Below are 20,531 nucleotides of genomic sequence, written 5' to 3'. Positions count from 1 at the left end.
CCAGGCCCACCAGGGGAGAATCCATGTGACCAGGAGTTCCACCTGCCTTAGGCTCCTAATACTATTTCTGTTTTTCTTTGTGTTCACTCATCCTTTGTACTTAAATCTTAATTTGGCTTGAAGGTCACATATTCCAATACAAAGCAATGTTTAAAAAAATGTGAGTACCTTGGGTTCCAGCAGAGGGTGAAGGAACCACAAATTGCACAATGCAAGGGGAGATGGTGGCCAGGCTGGGTGCTTCTAATTGGTGGGCAGGGGGTGGAGGTGGCCTTGTACCTGGAGACACCCTTATTCCTCAGCCACCCAGGCACCTCCTGCCCCATCCCATGCCTCCCTTTTTATTTGCCTGCCAAGTCTGCTCTGCTTCTTCAAGGCAAGGCAGAGCTCCAGGCACACCTCCCCTCCCCATTCCAGCTCCTTTGCTGGGAAGTGTGCCTGCAGCCATTCCGCACCTTGTCCCGAGAAGAAATGAAAACTTAAAATCACGTTGGAGTAAAGACAAAACCCCGGCTGGATTCATTATTAATATGAAATATATTCAATTTGCTTCTAATTTTTAAATAAATAAAAAGTAGAGATTATTCTGTCTTCAGAGCCCTGTTTCGACTATTATCTCTGGCTAGTCAGGGCAGAGGGTTGGCCACAAAAGGGTTTGATGTCTCTGGGGGAAGGATACCTGGATCTTGGCTTGGTCAGGTAGCAGGGGTGCCCAGAAGGGCTCCAGGTCAGGGGGACAGCCCCTAGGGAACTGGTAGGGAACCCAGGGCACTCAAATGGGCATAGGTGTGCACCATGGCAAAGGCTCCTGAGGTAATGATACAGAACTAGGCCAAGGGTTCCTGTCTCTCCTAGGGGTGCCCCCACACAGGGACCTTGCTGGTCTTCTCTTGGCCTGGTACCACCAAGACTGGACCAGGACTGAGGACTGGACTGCCAGTGTAGAGACACCAATGAGGAAGTTCCCCGAGGGTGTTTGGACACCACCCTAAGTCATTCCTACCCATGTCCCAGGAGGCAGCCTTGGTTAGCAGCACCCATGCACTGGAAAGCCATGAAATAGTTAAGAGATTTTATTCTAATAGCTATAATTACAGTGCTTGTTTGTCGAAATGAAAACTGAAAACAAGTATACAAAAACAGTTGATTACTAATTGTGTATTGAAAGCAGTAAGAGGTTCCACGACACCAGATAAACCAGTTTTGAGGTTTTCCCCCAAGATAAAGTTTAACAGCTCCAGCTTCTTCAGTGTTTATCAAAATACAAAAGAAAAAAGTAGAGGTTGTACATTTTGATGTCAAATCTGACCTTTGCAGGCTGAGGGAGTGAAAGCACATGTGGACGGGGGCTCTGAGGAGCTAGGCTCTAAGATGACCGGTCACCTGTCTGCGTTCCTACTGGTAAGACCCAGACAACCTGGAGCAAGTGAGCGTGCATGGGGACCATGGGGGGAGGAAGTGGGGGACGGCTCCCGCTCTGGCCAGACTGATCCCACCAAAGCACCTATGCCAACCCAAGGGAAGGCTGGGGTTCCTCCAAGGGGTCTGTGAATGGTGGTCGCAGCCTCCAGCTCATCCCCAGGGCACTGGTGTAAGCACAGGTACAAGCAAATGCTATGGGATGCGGAAGACCCAGCAAGACAGCCATTCAGGAACCGTAAGTGACCATGCAGAATGTTTTGTGGCTGGTTCTGCCTACCGCATGCTCCAGACGGGAGAGAGACCACAGGCAGACTGGACTCAAGCCGTTACTGCAGAACCTACACTAGGCACATTTCTCCCTTCTGTGTTCAAGTGTCTAGTATTTGTATCGGTTTTAAAAAATGCACTGAGTTTGGGTTAAAAACCAACCATCAAAATGGATCTCAACACAGATCTAAAGCCCAGAGGAGCAGCATTGGGCTGATCTGACAGCGACTCCTAGAGACCCCGGGTGCCTAAAAATCCCTCCTCAGTACTAAACAGTGGGTTGATTCTCATTTTACAATAAAAAAAGCTGAGTAATATTGCATAGGAGTACCAGAAACTGCCTCATTGGAAACGAGAACTATTTACATTAAATAAAAACCCGGTTGCAGGCTGCATCTGCACATGTACAGCATGGTGAAGCACACTGGGACCGATCATGGAGACAGCTTCTGGCACTCACACCACAGGGGCATGGCTGCCACATGAGAGGAAAGCAAGGGTGAAGGAGGGAGTGGGGGGAAGGGGGAGAGAAGTGCGGCTCACTTCTGGTTCCGGAGCTGATTGGACAGCCAGTCCAGTCCTTCATAGAGCCCGTCCCCGCTGGTGGCACAGGTGGCCTGAATGTACCAGTTCCTATGGCGCAGAGAGTGAAGGCCCAGCTTGTCCGTGATCTCGGCCGCATTCATGGCATTGGGGAGGTCCTGGTGGGAGGGGCAGGGTGGCATGGCAGCCATGAGTCATCAGGAAGACTGGGGAACCCCCCAAACCTGACCTGTGATCCCTTCAGATTTCCAGTCCTTTGGGGTGGCTCAGTCACACACAAGTGCATACCTGCTTGTTTGCGAACACGAGCAGGACAGCATCCCTGAGCTCGTCCTCCGCCAGCATCCGCATGAGCTCCTCTCGGGCCTCATTCACGCGCTCTCGGTCATTGCTGTCAACCACAAAGATGAGACCTGCCGAGGAACAGGCATCAGTGGACGTGCCCAGGATGCCCACCCTCTCCCAAGGCCATGGCACCCAGCCCTCACCTTGTGTGTTCTGGAAGTAGTGGCGCCACAGAGGCCGGATCTTGTCCTGACCACCCACGTCCCACACGGTGAAGCTAATGTTCTTGTACTCCACAGTTTCCACATTGAAACCTGAAGGAACGTGGCCCTGTGTGAGCCAAGCCCCCCAGCAGCCCCCCCAGCCCCCACGGCCCCCCACGGCCTGACCTCCTCACCTATGGTGGGGATGGTGGTCACAATCTCACCCAACTTCAATTTGTACAGGATGGTGGTCTTCCCTGCAGCGTCCAGGCCCACCATGAGAATGCGCATTTCTTTTTTGCCAAAAAGGCCCTTAAAGAGGTTTGCAAAGATATTTCCCATGCTTTCGGCTGGAGAGAGAAACACTGGCCAGGGAAACCTGCAGAGACAAGGAAGGGGTCCCCAGGTCTCTTTCTGTTCTAACCAGGGCTAGCACAGGAGCAGCTCAGAGACCACTCACTCTCCTACCATGGATGGAGGGACAAACACCCTGCTTTCTCCTGAAAACTCACAGGTCAGAAGCTACAGAATAAGTCCTGCCTGCTGGGTCTCTCAATCCCCGCTCTCCCAACCCCCCATAGGAGGGAGCAGCTGGGAATATTAGGAACAGGGCTGACATTTACCGCCCGACATCCATGGCTTTCAAAGAAATGCCAGCTCCACTCCAATCTAACACAGAACTTTTCAGGGGCCCAGAAACAACAGAACCAAGGACCCACAGTATCTCTCAACGGCCCCACCAAACCCCAGTGAAACACGGTCCAAGCTCAAAAAGACAAATGCCCAGGGAGCTAGCCCTCCACCCTCAACAAACCAGAAGACAACCTTTCTCAACAAACCTCACAGGGAGGACATTAGAACCAACAACTCCTGGGCATTGAGTCCAAGCACAGCGAGGGCCCCATGGCAGCACTCTCAGGGGCTCCTTCCCACAGTGGAGGCCACTCTGGTCCCAGAAAGGAGAGGACCCATGTGGTGTGTCAACACACTCATGTGAGAATATGCATGCCATGTCCAGACCACAGTCTCACCCCAAGTTCCCCTCACTCAGCAGAGCAAAATCACTGTGATACTATCCCAAGGTCAGCGAGCAGGCAGGAAGGGGCAGGAAGCCATAGGAGGCCACTGGCTGGGACAATCAGGCTCTCGAGAGCTGCCCAGGTCTGGCCTCTCCAAGCTGCAGCACTTTTACTCTTCACCTTTTATTACAAACAAGGAAAAATGGTCATTTTCTCAAATGACCTGTCCCAGAAGTAACTAACTGCTTCCAGTCTTTGGACTTTGAAGAAATACTGCTGAGTCAGAGGCCAGTGAAGGACATCATATGGGCCTAGTGCAGGCACGCCTACTGTACCCGCCCAGGGGGTGTAATCAGAACCCACCGCCTGGGCACCCTGATGAAAGGCTCAGCTGGAGTCCCCAGGCTCTCCACTGGGGCTCTCCCCACCTGAGCCCTGAACAACAATGTGCACATCCAGCTGCTCCTGAAACATCCACCCTCTCTGGCTTCAGCACCCTGACATTTCCTGTCAAACGGTGCTTTTCTATCTGCTATTCTTTTCTGTTGCTGGCACTCTGCTGTAAGAAACCACCTTTCCTGCTCCAGGTATCAACATGGGCATGAACCCAAACATTTGTGTTTCACTCAAGGGGTCAGAATCAGCTGCCCTGTTGTGGAAATGATGCTCCGACAGTACCAGACATGCCCACTCGAACCCCTTCCAAACTAGCTTCAATGCATTTTTTACATTTTAAATTATTTTTTGTTTTGAACAATATTACATATTCAAAAAAGTAAATTTTAAAATTTAATAAGGTCTTTACTGTAACATTTCCTTCCCTACAAACAGCAAGCTTTCCTAAATACAGAGGGTGAAAAGCTATGGACCACAGACTAAATACACATCTCATTTCACTCCTGAAATCACTACCGATGAACAAACTGATGCCTGACCCACATGGACAAAGAGAAAAGGGAGACAGTGCAGTGTAGTGGGTCTGACTGCATACTCATCCTTGTCCTCAGCCCTGCAGCAGAGTGAAAGGCTCTGACTCCGCTCTCCAGGCAGAGGACAGCGAGTGCTTTCGCACTACTGGAAAGAGGGACGTGATGCCCTCTGTGGCGAGGTATGGGAGACCCAGAGGCCTCAAAGCAACAACCTATGGAGGCGCCCAACACAGCCAGGCCCTATATTCCTTTAAGAAGCTCCCATGGAAGAACAAAACAAACAAGGAATTTTTGAGGAGGCAAGATAGGAGACCAAGACCAAGACTATTTAAAAAGAAAACAAACAAAACCCTTCATCCACACACAGCCCAGTGTCAACAGGTGGGGATGTGGGACCTGAAAAGCAGTAACAGGGTATTAGGACAAAGAGAGCAACAGCACAGAGCTGGCAGTGAAAAATCCACACACATACACACACACAACAGATGGAAAATAAAGGGAAAATTAGGAAAATTTGAAAAAATCAACATATACCTTGGGCATAGTGATGATTTTTTTGATACAAAAGCAAAGACACAACCAGGAAAGAAATAAGTGATAAGCTGCTTTGTTCAAATTGCAAAATTCTACTGTGGGAAAAGACACTGTCAAGAGAAGGAGAAAATATTTGCAAAAGACACATCTACTAAAGGACTTTCATCCAAAACACACAAAGATCAGTTAAAACCCAACAATAACAAAAACCCAATTAAAAAACAGGCCAGACTTCCGGCCAAGATGGAGGCATAGACAGACACGCTGAGTCTCCCTCCACAACTAAGAAGGAATATAACTACCTTAAAACTAGAAACAACCAGAAGTTCCAGAAAATCAAACTACATGGAAGTCCAGCAAACAAAGATATAAAGAAGAAATAACTCATCCACACGGGTAGGAAGGGAGGAACCGGGGCAGAAAGGACGTAGTGTGGTGGCGGCAGCGGTGGCAGCAGTGGCGGGCTGGCAGAAAATGCTTTCACATGTTTTAAAAAGTCAGGAAGGACACCTGGGGAGCGTTCCCAGCTCACCGGACCTCGAGGCTCGTGGTCCCAGCACTGGGGGAGATCAAGACTCATTGCTTCTGACTGTGCAGACCAGTGGGGGTTGGGGTGGAGGCAGTAACTGCCGGTCTCAGCAGAGTCCGCTTGTTTGAAGGGCCCCCAACGTCGTGGAACATCCGCAGACCACCCACTCTCTGAATGACACCAGGGCAGAAGTTAGAGGGGCGCCAGTCCGGTGCAGAGGTGAGAGAGGTGCCTGGAAAGGGGGCAAGTGCTGGGCTGGAGGCATCGTTCCCCCTCGGATCCCCTCCCCCACATGCAGCACCACGATGTGGTGAAACAGGTCGCCCTGTACTGACGAATCCCTAAGGCTCCGCTCCTTATGACGTAACAGGAGTGACAGCTCTACCTGGGACGTGGAGGCAAACACAGGAGCCTGTCAGAATGAGGAAACAGAGAAGTGTGGCCCAAAGGAGGAAACGGATCAAGGTTCCAATGGGAGAACTAAGCGACAAGGAGATAGCCAGCCTAACAGATGAGGAGATAGACAACCTAACAGATGTAGAATTCAAAACACTGGTGATTAAGATGCTGACAAGCTTGACAGATATGCTTGACAATGGCAAATGCATAAAAGAAGTGAAGGCTATGCTAAGTGAAACGGAGGAAAATCCACACAAAACCAATGGTGAAGGGAAGGAAACCAGGGTTCAAATCAATGATATGGAACATAAGGAAGAAAAAACAGTCAACAAGTGCAGAATGAGGCAGCAAGAATTTAAAAGAATGAGGAAAACTTCCCAAATTTTGCGAAGGTGATAAGACATACAGGTCCGGGAAGCACGGAGGGTACTGGGCAAGCTGGACCCAGAGAGGACCACACCAGAACACATCGTGATTGAGCTGCCAAAGGTGAAAGATAAAGAGAGTCCTGGGGGCAGCAAGAGAGAGGCAGAGAGTTGCCTACAGGGGGGTGCCTATAGGACTCTCAGCTGATTTCTCAGAGGACACTCTGCAGGCAGGAAGGGACTGGCAAGCAGTATTCAATGTGATGAAAGGCAACCTACAACCAAAATTACTCTATCCAGCAAAGCTATCATTTGGAATGGAAGGGCAGATGAAGTGCTTCCCAGACAAAATAAAGCTAAAGGAGCTCATCATCACCAAGCCATTATTATATGAAATGTCAAAGGGACTTAAGAAAAAGATCAAAACTATGAACAATAAAATGACAACAAACTCACAACTATCAACTGAATCTAAAAAATAAAAACAAAATCCAACTAAGCAAACCAGAATAGGAACAGAATCATAGGTACGGTGATCATTTGGAGGGTTATCAGCTGGGAGGGGGAAGGGGGGGAATGGGGAGATGGTGCAGGGACTAAGAAGCATAACTGGTTGGTACAAAATAGACAGGGGGGTGTTAAGAATAATATAGGAAAGGGTGAAGCCAAAGAATCTATATATGCATGACCCATGGACATGAACTAAGGGGGGTGGGATTGCTGGAGGGAAAGGGGGTACTGGGGAGGGGAGCAAAGGGAAAAAAAATTGCGACTACTATAACAGCATAATCAATAAAACATAGTCAAAAGAAAAAAAAAAAAAGTGCCAAAGACCTTAACAGAGACTTTAGCAAAGATGCACACAGAGGGCAAACTAGCCATGAAAAGATGCTCCACATCACAGCTCCTCAGGGAAATGCAAATCAAAGTAACACAAGGCGGGGTAAAAAAAAAAAAAAAAAAAAAAAAAAAAAAAAATCAAAGTAACACCTCCAAGGACAGTCAACATCAGGAATGCAACAGGAGCTGGTGGGAATGCAAAATGGTTCAGCCACTTTGTTAGACAGTTTGGCGGTTTATTACACCAAACATACTCTTCCAAGCAGTTGCGCTCTTTGGTATTAACTCAAAGGAGTTGAGTTAAACTCAAAAGGAGTTGAAAACTTACGTCCATACAAAAACCTGCACATGCATGTTTACAGCAGCTTTATTCCTAATTGCCAAAACTTTAGTAGGTGAATGGATAAACTGGTACACCTACATGATGGAATATTATTCAGCACTGAAAAGAAGTCAGCTATCAAGCCATGAAAAGACATGGAGGAACTGAAATGTGTATCGCTAAGTTAAAGGAACCAACTGGATGTGACCACCTACTGTACATTCTGGAAAAGGCAAACTCTACAGAAGCAGTAAAAAGATCAGTGGTTGCCAGGGGTTGGGGGGAGGGGAGAGATGAACTGGTGGAACACAGACCATTTCCTGGGCAGTGAAGGCACTCTGTATGATCCTGCAATGGTGGACGCCACGTCGTTATCCATTTGTGCAAACCCACAGAATCCACAACACCAACGGTGAACCCGGTGTAGACTATGGACTCTGGGTGATAATGTGTCCATGTAGGTTCATCAGCTGCACAGTCTCTGGTGGGGGTGCTGATAGTGGGAATTCCCCATTACGATATATGTATGGGAAATCTCTGTACCTTCCCCTCAGTTTTGCTGTGAACTTCAAACTGCTCCCTCAAAAACTTTTCAAAAATATTATCTAAAAAACAATTAACATCTAAGACTGAAACAGATGCACTCAAGGTAGGCTAAACTCCAGAACACCAAGGGTCAAAAGAACTTTATATATACTTAGGTGTTCAAAGTGATCAAACAGAAGCAGAACTACTGTCAACCAGTAAACCCTACACCAGCCAAAGTATGGATCAGGTGTACCAGCAGAGTACGAATCAGGTGAGAAATGCCAGGCAGCACCAGGCAAGGGGGAGCCCTCAGGGTACTGGGGATATACAAAGGTAGGCCTGAGCAGCAGCCAGCCCACACATCACTACCTATGTGGTTTAAACATGTGGCTCGGCAATTCCAGGGTAACTGGGAAAAGCTGACAGGTAAATAGGGGAAAAATCCAAGGATAAAAGAAGGTCATTTTAGGATTTCCTGTGGGAAAACCTAAGTCTCTGCTCAGGTCAACAGTGAACAATGTTTACTCAGCAATAATACCGTTACTGTCCAAAGCAGGTGGATTTACTCAGAAATACAGAGGCACAGCCAAATGATGACAGGGACTGTCCCTGGGAAGCAGGACAGAGGACTGCTATTTATGCTTGTTTTATTGTTCAAGTATTCTCTTCACAAAAACCTAGGCACCTAGGGATTAAAGGTTATCTGTACTGCCCTGATCAGTTGGTTGATTCCCTATCAGAGCATATGCCTAGGCTGCGTTTCTGGAGGGGGCATGTGCAAGAGGAAACCCATCAATGTTTCTCTCTCACATCCATGTTTCTCTCCCTCTCTCTTTCCCTCTCAAAAAAAAAAAAAAGTTATCAGTACCAAGGGCCTGCCCCATGCCTCATAGTGGCCTCTGCACTTGGTTTTTAGACAGATCAAAGTCATGTAGTTCCATAGGGGGAAGGTGTCACACTTGGTGGCAGAACCAGGATGGAGATCAGAACCAAGGCTTGGACTGAAGAAATTATGATATATGTAGCATTTGGTGTCTCCCTACTACAAGCATCTGTACCCAGCCTGTACTTGGTCCAGAGACCCTGGTGACTTCCTAGCCTGTCCCCTCAGCACCATTTACTGCTTTGTCAGAGGCCCAAAACTAACACAGTATCCATCATAACAGAAAAGTTCAACATTGGTCACTAGAGTTGAGCCATGGCCTCTAGCCCAGGTTCCAACTTGTAGGACGCCCAGCCCAGGTGCTATTTCACCTTTCCCAGCACCAGAATTTTGCACACTCAAGTCAAAACCTGTTTTTCAAGTTTATGGTATTAGTGAGCAGAGGAGACACTGACTTTTTCAGCAGAACCCCTTCCTCCCTACCTGTGAGTCTGCACCTAACCAATTTAGAAGATGCAAGTAACAAGGGTGCTTCTGAGACTAGACACAGCCTCTAGGATGGTCTACTGGCATTGAAGCCAAGAACAGAACACAACTTCCACATGCAAAGAGCTACAGGCCAACCAACAATGGGGCGGGCGTCCCTGAGAAAAACATCCATCCTGCGCCAATAAATGACTGCTTTCCCTGCAAAAGAGAAGTAAGTGTACCCGTGACCTCTACCTGTGCCCTCTGCATCCCCAACAAGCCTCCATGGTTTCAGGAGAAGCAGGGACAGCCCTCATTTGCAATGAGAGTTGAGTAATATGTCTCTGCAGAAGGAAAGTCTGTCAGGTGTTCTGAAACCATTACAGCTGGTGTAAGGGACAGAATCTGTGACAGTGAACACAGAGATTACCTCAACAGTTGGGATCACTGGGAAGAACACACCACCAACATGGAGCATGGCATGGGAAATAAGTGTGACCCTGGGAGGCAGAACGTGAGGACTGGACTCCCCTCTGTGCTGCAGATGTGGTGGACTGTACTGGTCTCCCTTCTGTAAATGGGGGCTCAGACAAATCCCCTACTCAAATGAAAAGCTGGGTGACAGCTTTTTTTCCTTTTTGCCCTTTTAAAAGTCAAAAACTTTATTTTCTCTAAGAGGTTCATGAACGAGCATCTACCTCTGGCAGTCACGTATGTGTTTAGATGATCCATCATCTGAAAGCCCAATTCCTCCCTGGCAGACAGGACTGAAATTTGAAGGTGGATCCTCTACATTCACAGGCAGTATGGTCACATGTTGTTATTGCTGCAAACTGTTTTTTGTGCATCACCTTGGGACTCTAACACACAAGCGAAATGAAGCCTCAAACCATTAAACCCTGTCTGTCAGCACAACACTCACTTTCTGGAGCTTGGACATTTTCCTGACATTGAGTAGCGTATTACATTTTGTCCCTGGTTTTATAAAAATTAGTGTAGGTGGAAAAGCAGGTATCCCTCATAGGCCTAACACAACTGTGACAAAGACATGTATCAACAACAGGCTCAGAACAGTCAGCCAAAGACACTCAATGGCTCTAATTAAGTTGACAGAACTTTCTTTTCTTCCCCTTCAGATGTAATTGATATTATACAGTGTTGGTTTCGGGGTACAACATAATGATTTGATATGTGCATTACTGTAAAATGATCACCACAAGTCTAGTTAACATCCAGCACTTCACATAGTTACAATTTTTTTCTTGCAATGAGAACTTTTACGATCTACTCTCTGAACTACTTTCATATGTAGGCTATACAAACCCCCACTTTACTTAAGTTTGTACCTTTTGACCCCCTCCCCCACCCATTTCCCCCCACCTCAAACTTGCAATAAACAAAAGTGCACCCAACAACATTTTAGAACTGTATCATTCTGGCCTGCATGGTTTCAATGAGACACTGTTTTTCAAAACAAGCTCTTCAGGATGTTTTGCAGGAACCAATCACGAACAAGGGTTGGCCTTTATGTAAGATTCCATACCCCCACACCCACTTGAAGAAGGCCAGCATCCTTACACTGGGGGACACTGGAGGGCAGCACATCCCTTCAGAGTCTCCCACACCTGAAAGAGGGCATTACCTGTCAGGTCCAATTCTTAGGAGGCGCAACAAGTGAAATTCAATTTAGATCACTCTTTGCCAGCTTAGGATTCAAAGTGGAATTCTTAAAATGAAAGCCAGAAATGAATTTCATTCATGGATGTGACTCTTGGGTCTACAGTAACATGAACACCCAAGAGCCACTCTCACTAATTGAACAGGCACGCAGCAACCACAAGGCACGTGTAGGAACCACTTAACTGCAATCAATTCTACTCACCACTAAGTACAAAAACCAAACTATTTAATCGATGAACATATTTATCTTTTGTTCTTCCCTTTTATTCAGTCTTCAAAAGTTTTACTAATTCTTTAACATAACCTTAACTCAAAGCAATTTACAAAACACACTTAAAGTCCTTCTGAAATCTACAGATGGGGGGCAAATAACCAGATGGGCTGTCCCAAATGAAAACAACACCCACATGGAACACTGACCCCAAGTGCCGCAGGGCCTCCACTGGAGCAAAACCTGGATGGAGGAAACACACATCTGAGGCCCTGCTGAAAGATACACTGGAAATGGCTCTGTGCACCTGTCCTTGTGGCAGACACCTGCTTCTCTGTGTTGCCTCCCCCTGATTTGTCCCTGGGCGGGAGGACTTTGAGAATAAACCTACATTCCTGGCCCCCTGCAGCCATGCAGGCCTGAGTATTCTGGCCTGTGGAATGGAGCAGCTCCCAGGTCCTACAGGCCTGATGGTGGGCACATGGCCCCCTACTGAGGAGCCACCAGCACTCTGGACCCTAATGGGCACTTCTACTCTGGCAGTAAGGGTGCAGATACCTTCTGTCTGACCCCAATTGCAGTTAAGTCTGAAGGACCTGTTACTAGAAAAAAAATCAAAGACCAAAAATACAATTTTGTGTTAACCCACACAAATTAAACTGAAAATGGAGGAAACCAAAGTAAATTATGACTAAATTGCAAAGCAGGACCCTGGCTGGGTGTCTCAGTTGGTTGGAGCATCATTCCATAAACCAAAAGGTCATGGGTTTGAATTCCGGTCAGGTTACGGGTACAATCCCTGTTCAGGGCACATATGAGAAGGCAACCAATCAATGCATGTCTCTCTGATCAATGAAAAATGATGACTGAATGAATTTAAAAATGCAAAGGAGGATTTAAGAAACCATGAGCAACTTTAAAGCACCTAGACACCATGCAGAGTGTCCAACCATCACCCCTTACTAATTTTGCCGGTTATTAGAGTTCTTTAGGAAGTCCATTAGATTCTTTCAATCCAACCCAGTGGGAACCAGAGGACCAGCAGTTTGGGATTGTGTTGAAGCACCTCAACAAATTGTTTGGGCATGTTCTGACCCCAGCCTCGTCATACCCGTTTCTCCATGCTGTACCCACCAAGCCCTTTGCTCAGCCTCTGAAGCCAAGTTCAGATGTCACCCCTTTCCACAGGAAGGTCCTTCCCCTCTATTCTCAGTGCACCCCTGACACACTGCTGGGCTAACAGCCACCACACTCAAAGGAGAAGCTGCGCAAGAACAGTGCTGGGCACACAGAGGCCAGCAATCCTCAGTGAATCCAACTGACAGGTGGCAAAGGAGAGTGCAGTAATGACAGGTAGGCTAGTTCTTAAGAGGCCTATGTCAAGCAATGTCAAAAGCTGCTTGTTAGTGACACTGGGGCCCTCTCCATGCAGCTGGCAGCTTCAGCCCCAGAGACGTACAACCCCACACCCCCGAGAGGAGGGAACGGTGGGTACACTGGGCACACCACACAGTCCTGGGTTTCAGTTCTAGTAGTGAGAATATGAGAAAACAGCTCAGGATTCTGATTGCTACTGTGAAGTACAACATATTCTTGTTTTTATCACGCCACTCCTTTAATCATGTGGTTACCACAGACGTGGAGAAGCCTTTGCTGTCTCTGTTCTGGTACCTTTTCAAAGCAGATACCCAGGCCTATCTTGCGGGCACAGGCTCTCTATCTGCACTACAGCAGGGCTGAGACCCCTCCCCATGCCCATGAAGAAAAAGTGAACTGCAACCAGGAGCCCTCAGAACCCACAGTGGTCCCTGAGGCTTTCTTGGCACAGGGGCTTTGGTCAGGGGATAAGCCAATCTCCAAAACTTAGTATTTGTCTTCAGAGAACTTTCATTTTGAAAAAAGAACTAAAAATATTACAGTCACACCTCTTTTTCCGAGGCAAGGGCTTCTGGAACATACAGAAAACGAAAGTGTAGCAAGGGTTGAGAGCGTCTGCTGGATACCCTCCACCTTTGGGACAAGCCCCCCACCAGACCTGCCCCTCCCTCTGTGACCCTTGTCTGGTGACAGCCGGCAGTGACTCAGAGTACTCGGAGACACAGGGGCTCAGTACACCCTTTGCCCCACTCTCCAACAAGATGCTCTTGCCCAAGGGGCCACAGCAGCCTCTCAACAGACCTCTTTCAACCTCTGGTCACATTTCAGACAGGAGCCCTGGTGTCAGGGAAACCTCATTCTCATACCTGCTCATGCCACCTTCTCCTTACCACTTCCAAGATCCCTGCCCTGCCCACCACACTGCGTTGTCTGGCAGGATCACACCTCAGCACTGCCCCTCAGCCAGACTCCCAGGGCAGTGTGATCCCTGAACATGCCCCTCTATTTCTGTTCCCAGTTAGACCTTTTCCTCACCTCCAGCCCCCATTTCTAACAACCCCTCAACACACAGATCTCCCAGTGAAATCTCTCTCCAACAGAAAGGGCCAGTCCTTCCCCACTTGAACACCGAGCAACTTTCTCCCAGTTCCTCAGACCCAAACCCAGGTACACCCACAATCCCTTTCTCTATTCTTTCAATTCCCAGATCTGTCTGCTTTACCAGCAAGTCCTGTCTCTCCCTTGCAAGGTGCACCCCACCACCACTTGCATGTGTCCTGGTGCAACTGCCTCATTTCCCCTACATCACAACAGCCTGTAGCTTCCACTCCACAAGGTGTTCTCAGTGCCTGCGAGAGGGGCCTGTAGGATGTCAGATGACTGAGAACCACATGCTAATTCAGGGGCCTCACACAGGTCACAACAGGCACTTCACAGCGCCCCCTCTACCACCCTGAAGGAATGCCAGCAGATAATACAACAAACACCTGCACTGACTGTAAAACACCCACTATTTTGCCCAACTGTAAAGTTACAAGGAAACGAAGGATGGTGACTCAGAATAAAATACACACTTCAGTTCTGGGCACGACCACACCTTCAACTCTGGGAGGTGTCCAAGAGCCCCCTGAAGCCTGCACCAGCAGTTCAGGCCTTGGGGGACTGCTGTGTCCAGGAAGCAGTAAGAGAGCAATTCTTGGTAAGGTTCTGCAAGGAACAAAGTACAGCCCCTGGTCCCCGATTTACAGAGTAGTTGCTTTCCTGGAAAATTCAGAACATCTATTAAAAATCCATGCAATAAAACCAAAAGAACAAAAACCAAGGTGCTGTCTCCGTACATAAAACAGAATTAGGCCTCAGATAGGGAAGTGACAGAGAACACATTCTTGCTGCTTTCACAAACTCCCCAACACCCCTTCTGGGAAGTAAGCCCTCCCAGGCCCACTGGCACACTCCAGCCGACTCCCTGCTGCTGTTCACCCGCCAGGCACCCTGGGCCTTCGCACTCCCTGTCTCCTGCCCAGGAGCAGCCTCCTGTTTCTCCCTCAGACCCACAGGACCCTGCTCACTCACACCTCCGGTCGACCCTCAAGCTTATTCCCTGTCCTCCTGAGAGGCCAAACTCAGTGCCCACCCCTTTTCTGTGCTGCCTTGGCTGCTTACCTTTCTGCTCACTACAGGACCATGCAGCTCCACCGGACCCCACTCTGCCAGCGGGGCCTCCTCTGCCCAGAACTCACCGTCCTCCCCCACCTCCACCAGGTACCTCACTGGGCACCCCAAGGATTCACCAGCAGAACAGGAAAAAATAACTGTAAAAAGCACTTACCAGGGCCCTTAGAGATTAGCAAACAAAAATAGCAATCATGCATGCCCATAAATATGCTTTCCCTAAAAATGAGTGTGTCAGGAAAAACCTACCAAGTCAACAATGAATCTCATGCTGGTTTACAATTATACCTGAGCGGTGCAGTCTGAACAGTCTTGGATGTTCCAGTGAGGAGCCTGGGGCTGGGGAGACACTGTGAACACGCAGGGCAAAGGCAAGCACCACAGCCATGGCCAGTGCTCAGGAGGGGTGTGTGCGCAACCTGCTTCCTACACCTGCTCCCTGCAGCTGGTGACCCAGAATTCACTTCCTGTGGGCTCCCCAGGAATTGGCAAAATCCTTATTACTCTGACAGAAAAGAAATGCTAAAAGCTATAACTATTTTAAGCACATTTCACCACCCAAATGGGCAAAAAAATGTAGTATTTTAAACACAAATTAATGGATCTGCAGTTAATTAGGAACTGCACACTCATCTACAGAGAGAAATCCTCACAGGAAAAATACACTGTTAACAATTCTTAAGAGACATCCTTTGTTCTGAAACCTGTCATCAAAAACTGGCACATGTAACTTGGCTGTCATTCCTACTCTTTGTGAACAGGTCTAGAAAGAGTCTTAAAACTGTTCTTGGCCATCTGTACCTAAGTCAATCTGACAGAACCCTGCAAACAGTCTGACGTAAAATACAAATGGGAAGATGCTATTTTACACTATGACTTGCTAGCATCCCTTTGAGTAGCATTACCTATTAAACTCTGATTACACATTAATTAATGTTTCCAAAATGCACAACACAGCTTAACTTCTGATAATGTGCATGGATCATACCTGGCTTCCCATTACTTTATGCCCTATACTAAGTCTCCCCTATGGCACCAGAGTGGCAAAAACACTAGCCTCCTAAACAGGATCACTCCCAACTGCTATGTGTATAAAATCTGTTTTTTCCCAGTCTCTTCCTTTTCTATTGGCTGATGACAGGTTGCTAAGCTCTTGCTGCCACTGTGTGCAAAAAAACAGGAAACAAGGGTTATGGACAAGGTTAGGTTCCTGAGTCAGACTGACCACTCCCTCCAACTCTTATAAAGAAGCTGGGGTGACAGTCCTCGGGGTGAGCACCTAGAAGACTTGCCTAGGAATAAAGAGGCTTTGATGTTCTTGCGTTAAATTTTGCCACATTTTCCCCAGCTAATCAGGTCATTGAATCCATGTGAGAATTCTGAACCACCTTCCAGAACAGCGATACAGCTGTAGTTGTAACAGATGCAGTGCAACTACATTTTAAATGGTTTCTAACAAACCTAAGGATGAAGGAAAGGAGCGGAGCTATGTGACCTGAAATCAAACCTTCACCCGCCCCCCAACACACTCACATATCCCCAAGTTGTCCTTCACTTTCCAGTAGGAAGAGTTACACCCCGAAGACCACTTCGGATGGTGGTGCTGAAAGGACATCTCTAACAGCATCCACCCCGTTGAGGTGTAGACAGAGCGCAAGAGATCAGTTCTAATTTTAAGATCCCAAATGAAGTTTTCATTCATGTTTCTCTCTTACCCACCTCTGAGAGCTGTGCATTTTGGTTCCTTTCATTCTCCTAATTCCACAAAGGTTGGAAGGTTGATGGGAAGAATTTCAATGGGACAAGGCACCCAGAGATGGCCATGATGGAACGGCAAGCCCAGGATGGCTGAAGTCTAAACACCTGCTCAGTCAATGATTACCACCCTTATGATCAAGGCAACATTCAATTTGGAAACGCTGAAGAAAATGGATTCAGCTCTCAAACCAAGCTACCATACTATTGATGAACCTACACTGGATTTTTCCCTTGATGAGGTTTATTCCAGTGCCTATCCAACTCTGCTTATCACCCTTGTGGCCGATGGTCCACACCAAATCCTACTGCTATCCACAGATAAGTCACAATGTGCCTTCCCGTACTTTCCAGTCCATCTGGTCTGTGGTAAGAGTCAGCTTAACAGGTCTGAATGTCCTCTTCATATTGTGCAAGAGGCAAAGCAAACAGCTAGACCACGCGATTGAAAAACCAAGTAACTGTGAGAAGCACAGAACCAGTTTCTGCCTTCTACTAACTTTATCTTAACAGTGGACAGCATGTGAGTCAGCTATTAACCAAACCAAATACTTTCAGTCTTTTTGAAGTAGCCATTCTGCATACCTGTATCGGAAGATAGCCCTCCCAGGAAAAAGCATGTTTCTAATGTTACAGGTTTACTTTCAACAGGATGTTTCTGAAGGCAGCGACACGTAAGGAGGCACAGCTTCGTTCTGCCCATTGCAGAGAAAACAGTACACTCTCACAGTGGCCACATTTCTGATCAGCGTGTACACACTCAACTGCTCTTCACTTTGGACCCAGCTAGCCAGTAACACCAGGCATTCAAGTGCTTAGTTTTGGCTCCTCACGGAGGTTGCTCAAAACTTAAGAGAACACCACACTCACAGCCCCATGTCAGGTACTAAGAATTGCCCCAGCAGAGGGCTACCATGCACTCCAGCATCTCAACACTCCTTCAGACACACACAGCCTCAAACGCAAGACCCATCGTGCAAACAGCTGGCAGAGGAAAGTGCTGACCACTAGTCCTGAAATGAGAAATACAGCTGATTACTGAGCACCAACTACAGAGCTCTCAACAGTTACTTCTCAAACCAAGCCAATAACTTCTTGTGCAATTCCGCTCAATTCATTTAAAGCATAAACTTCATGTTTTCAGGAAATAGGAGTGCCACCTAGCTCAGAGGTGCCGTCTGAGTCTCACTAGCGAATATTTTAAGTATTCTGTAATTAATTAGCAAGTGTTGTTTACACGCCATAACTACCTGGATCCTGTAACAGAAGCGCTAGGGTGCTCTGCTAGGGAGGCCGCCTTGACCCCCGGACCAGTCGTTCTATAGGTAAAAGATTCGCTAGCTCAGAAGAGGGTTCTCATCTCTGACAACGGGGCCCGTGAAGCAACCCTGGCGCTGCAGCAATCTTGGATAGAAGGACCCTGACCAGGCGTTCCCATTCATACCCTAGAACCTCACCCCAAAGCACTGCCCAGGAACAGGCGCCCCGCCCCGCCCATCCCCGGAGACAGGAACTGAACTCAAACCCTGGTCATCGCGTGACCTTGGCCACGTCCCGGGCCAGGGGCCGCAGTTTCTTAGTCCTTGAAACCCCGAGGCGGGAGACTAAGAAGGAAGCGGGACTTCTTGGGGAGCCCGCGGTCTGGCCAGACTTCCGGGCGCCCGCCTCGGCGGCTGTGGGAAGCTCGGGGCCGTGACAGGGGACTAAGTGGAAGACTAACCCCCATCCCAGACCGATTTCAACTCAGGCCCAACCTTGACCTCAACTTTATCCCCGGCGGGCGAGTGATCCCGACCCCAACCCCGGCTCAGCCTCGACTAGACCGGCAGTCCAGCCCTACGCTCCCGCCCCGCCGTGCCTCGGTCCCAAACCTGGCCTTAACCTTCACCGGCCTGACTTCATCTCGGTCTCCACCCTGGCCTCACCTCGCTTTAGACTCAGGCTTCACCTCGGCCCCGGGCCAGGCCTCGCCTCGCGTCAGCCTCGGCCCTAACCACGGCTCCCGGCTCGGCTTCGCCTTGCCTCGCCCCGGACCTCACCGTGGCCCTAAAGCCCTGCGCCGATCCTCCCCGCCCGCCCCGCCGCTCCAGACGCGGTAGCAGGGTCTCACGAGGCCCAGACCTGACCCCGGCCCCAGTCCCACCGCCCCGGCCTCCGCCTCCGCCTCACCCTCGGCGTCCGCGACGCTGCTGTTGCTCAGAGCCAGGCGTTGGTTTCGCTCCCACAAGATGGCGGCTCTGATGGCAGCCACGTCAGTGTCTACTACCGCGGGGAACACTGGGTAATGGGGCGGGTCACCCTGGCCCCGTCGCGGCACGCACGCGCAGAATCGGAGAGCGGGAGCACGGTGTGAGGGCAATGCCCCGCCCACCGTTGCGCATGCGTACTCTCCTGGGTTGACGTCCAGCTGCGCCTGCGCTGCGAGTTTCGTAAGAAAGTGGCTTGTGGAACCTACGAACATACTAATATTTCGAGGATACAGGGACTAAGGCTCAAGCATGTCCTGGCTTCCGGAGCGGCAGCGCCACGGTGCCAGACCCACTCCCCGGCCAGGGGCTCCTTGAGGACCGGCTGGATCTCCTGATTGGAAACCATTGCCACTAGCAAGCGGCCACTGAGGGAAGGGAGTTCCTGGGGCGCTTGCTCCCTGGAGACACCCGCTGCGACCCACGCAGACCCGTATGTGCTGGCGGAGCTGCTTCGGGAGAGCTGGCAGCAGATCAAATAAGGAGCTGTCAGTAGTAGGAGCCTAGCGGGGGACAGCACTGCCCTCAGGGAGGCAGTCCAGGTGACAAGAAGAGGGAGCCCCCTCCTCCGGGAAGCCACTGGGATGATCTGAAGGAAGGCGAGGACCGTCGCGGCCCTCTCCGCGTTCTCCAGGCTCGAGGCCTGGCTCTGGGCCCCCACTTGGGACTTTACTCTGACATCCTGCCGACCTTAGTATCTCCCTTGTGCTACCTGGAATCCTCCTTTCCCCCATCCTCGTGCTGCTGCGAAGGGTCTCCCAATCAAAAGGCATTAGGGAGATTGTTGGGGGGGGGCTTTTCAGCCTCGGACGTTGCATGTTGTGGAGGTGCAAAGAAGAGCCATCACCTGAGCTCTGGCCCAGGGGCCTGCTGCAGAGGAAGGCCTGAGGTGTGTTCCTGCCCAGGGTGGGGATGGGGTGTGTGTGTGTGTGTGTAGAGGTGTTATTCCTGCCCCCTCTCTGCCCAACTTCCTCACTTGCTCCGTTTGGGCAGGGCCCCCTCACTGGGCTGGGGCGCGGGGACCCCACCAGCTTCTAGAGGCTGCCTATCCCCCCACTCAGCCCTCCTGCTGCAAACTGATGACCCCTTCCTGAGAGGCTGAGGGCCCTCTGCTCTGTGAGCCCGACCCGTTGGTCCTGGTCGCAGGCCCCAGCCTTCCCCAGATTTAGCCACCTATGTGGTCTGGACCTCAGCTCTGACCCCCCAGTGCCAACGTTGTAAAACACTCCAAGATTGCTCACGCCAAGTGCCTCGAGGGTCTGTTCCTCCAGGGAGGGGTGCAGGATGGTCAGGTGGTGCTGGCTCCCAGCCCTGGAGAACTGACCCATGGCCAGTCTGCAAGTGCTCATGTGTCCTTAGGAATGTCCCTTATACATTTTTTTTTAATTGTGAAGAATATAGACAGGGAGGAGCATATGAAAGATACGGTTTAAAAAAGAACAAGATGGCTCCCTGTGTACCTTCTGGCAGGTTAAGGGATTTACCTTCCTCCTGATCCTGTCCTAGTGTGTTCCCCTTTGTGAAAAGGGGCATCTTCAAGCCAGATATGGGCAT

At 49.4% G+C, this 20,531-nt stretch overlaps 1 protein-coding gene across 2 annotated transcripts; it reads right to left on the bottom strand.

Moving 5' to 3' along the window:
- Positions 1 to 1,143: 1,143 nt before the first annotated feature.
- Positions 1,144 to 19,009, bottom strand: ARF1 (ARF GTPase 1). Of its 2 annotated transcripts, none has more exons than XM_090290374.1 (5): positions 18,901 to 19,009; positions 2,915 to 3,099; positions 2,721 to 2,831; positions 2,521 to 2,645; positions 1,144 to 2,390 (listed from the first exon to the last, which is right to left on the bottom strand). In XM_090290374.1, the coding sequence occupies exons 2-5, from the start codon at positions 3,060 to 3,062 to the stop codon at positions 2,229 to 2,231; spliced, it is 546 nt and encodes a 181-aa protein (XP_090146500.1). In that variant the 5' UTR covers positions 3,063 to 3,099; positions 18,901 to 19,009; the 3' UTR covers positions 1,144 to 2,228. The 2 variants fall into 2 exon arrangements, with proteins under 2 accessions (XP_090146500.1, XP_090146501.1); XM_090290375.1 differs by lacking the exon at positions 18,901 to 19,009 and adding an exon at positions 18,657 to 18,718.
- Positions 19,010 to 20,531: the final 1,522 nt, after the last annotated feature.

The sequence above is a fragment of the Furipterus horrens genome, unplaced genomic scaffold, assembly GCF_987537825.1.
Source record: "Furipterus horrens unplaced genomic scaffold, mFurHor1.1.pri manual_scaffold_10, whole genome shotgun sequence".
NCBI classification, from domain to species: Eukaryota; Metazoa; Chordata; class Mammalia; order Chiroptera; family Furipteridae; genus Furipterus; species Furipterus horrens.
The sequence above is the reverse complement of the archived record's forward strand: the minus strand, read 5'-3'. Positions and strand labels throughout refer to the sequence as shown.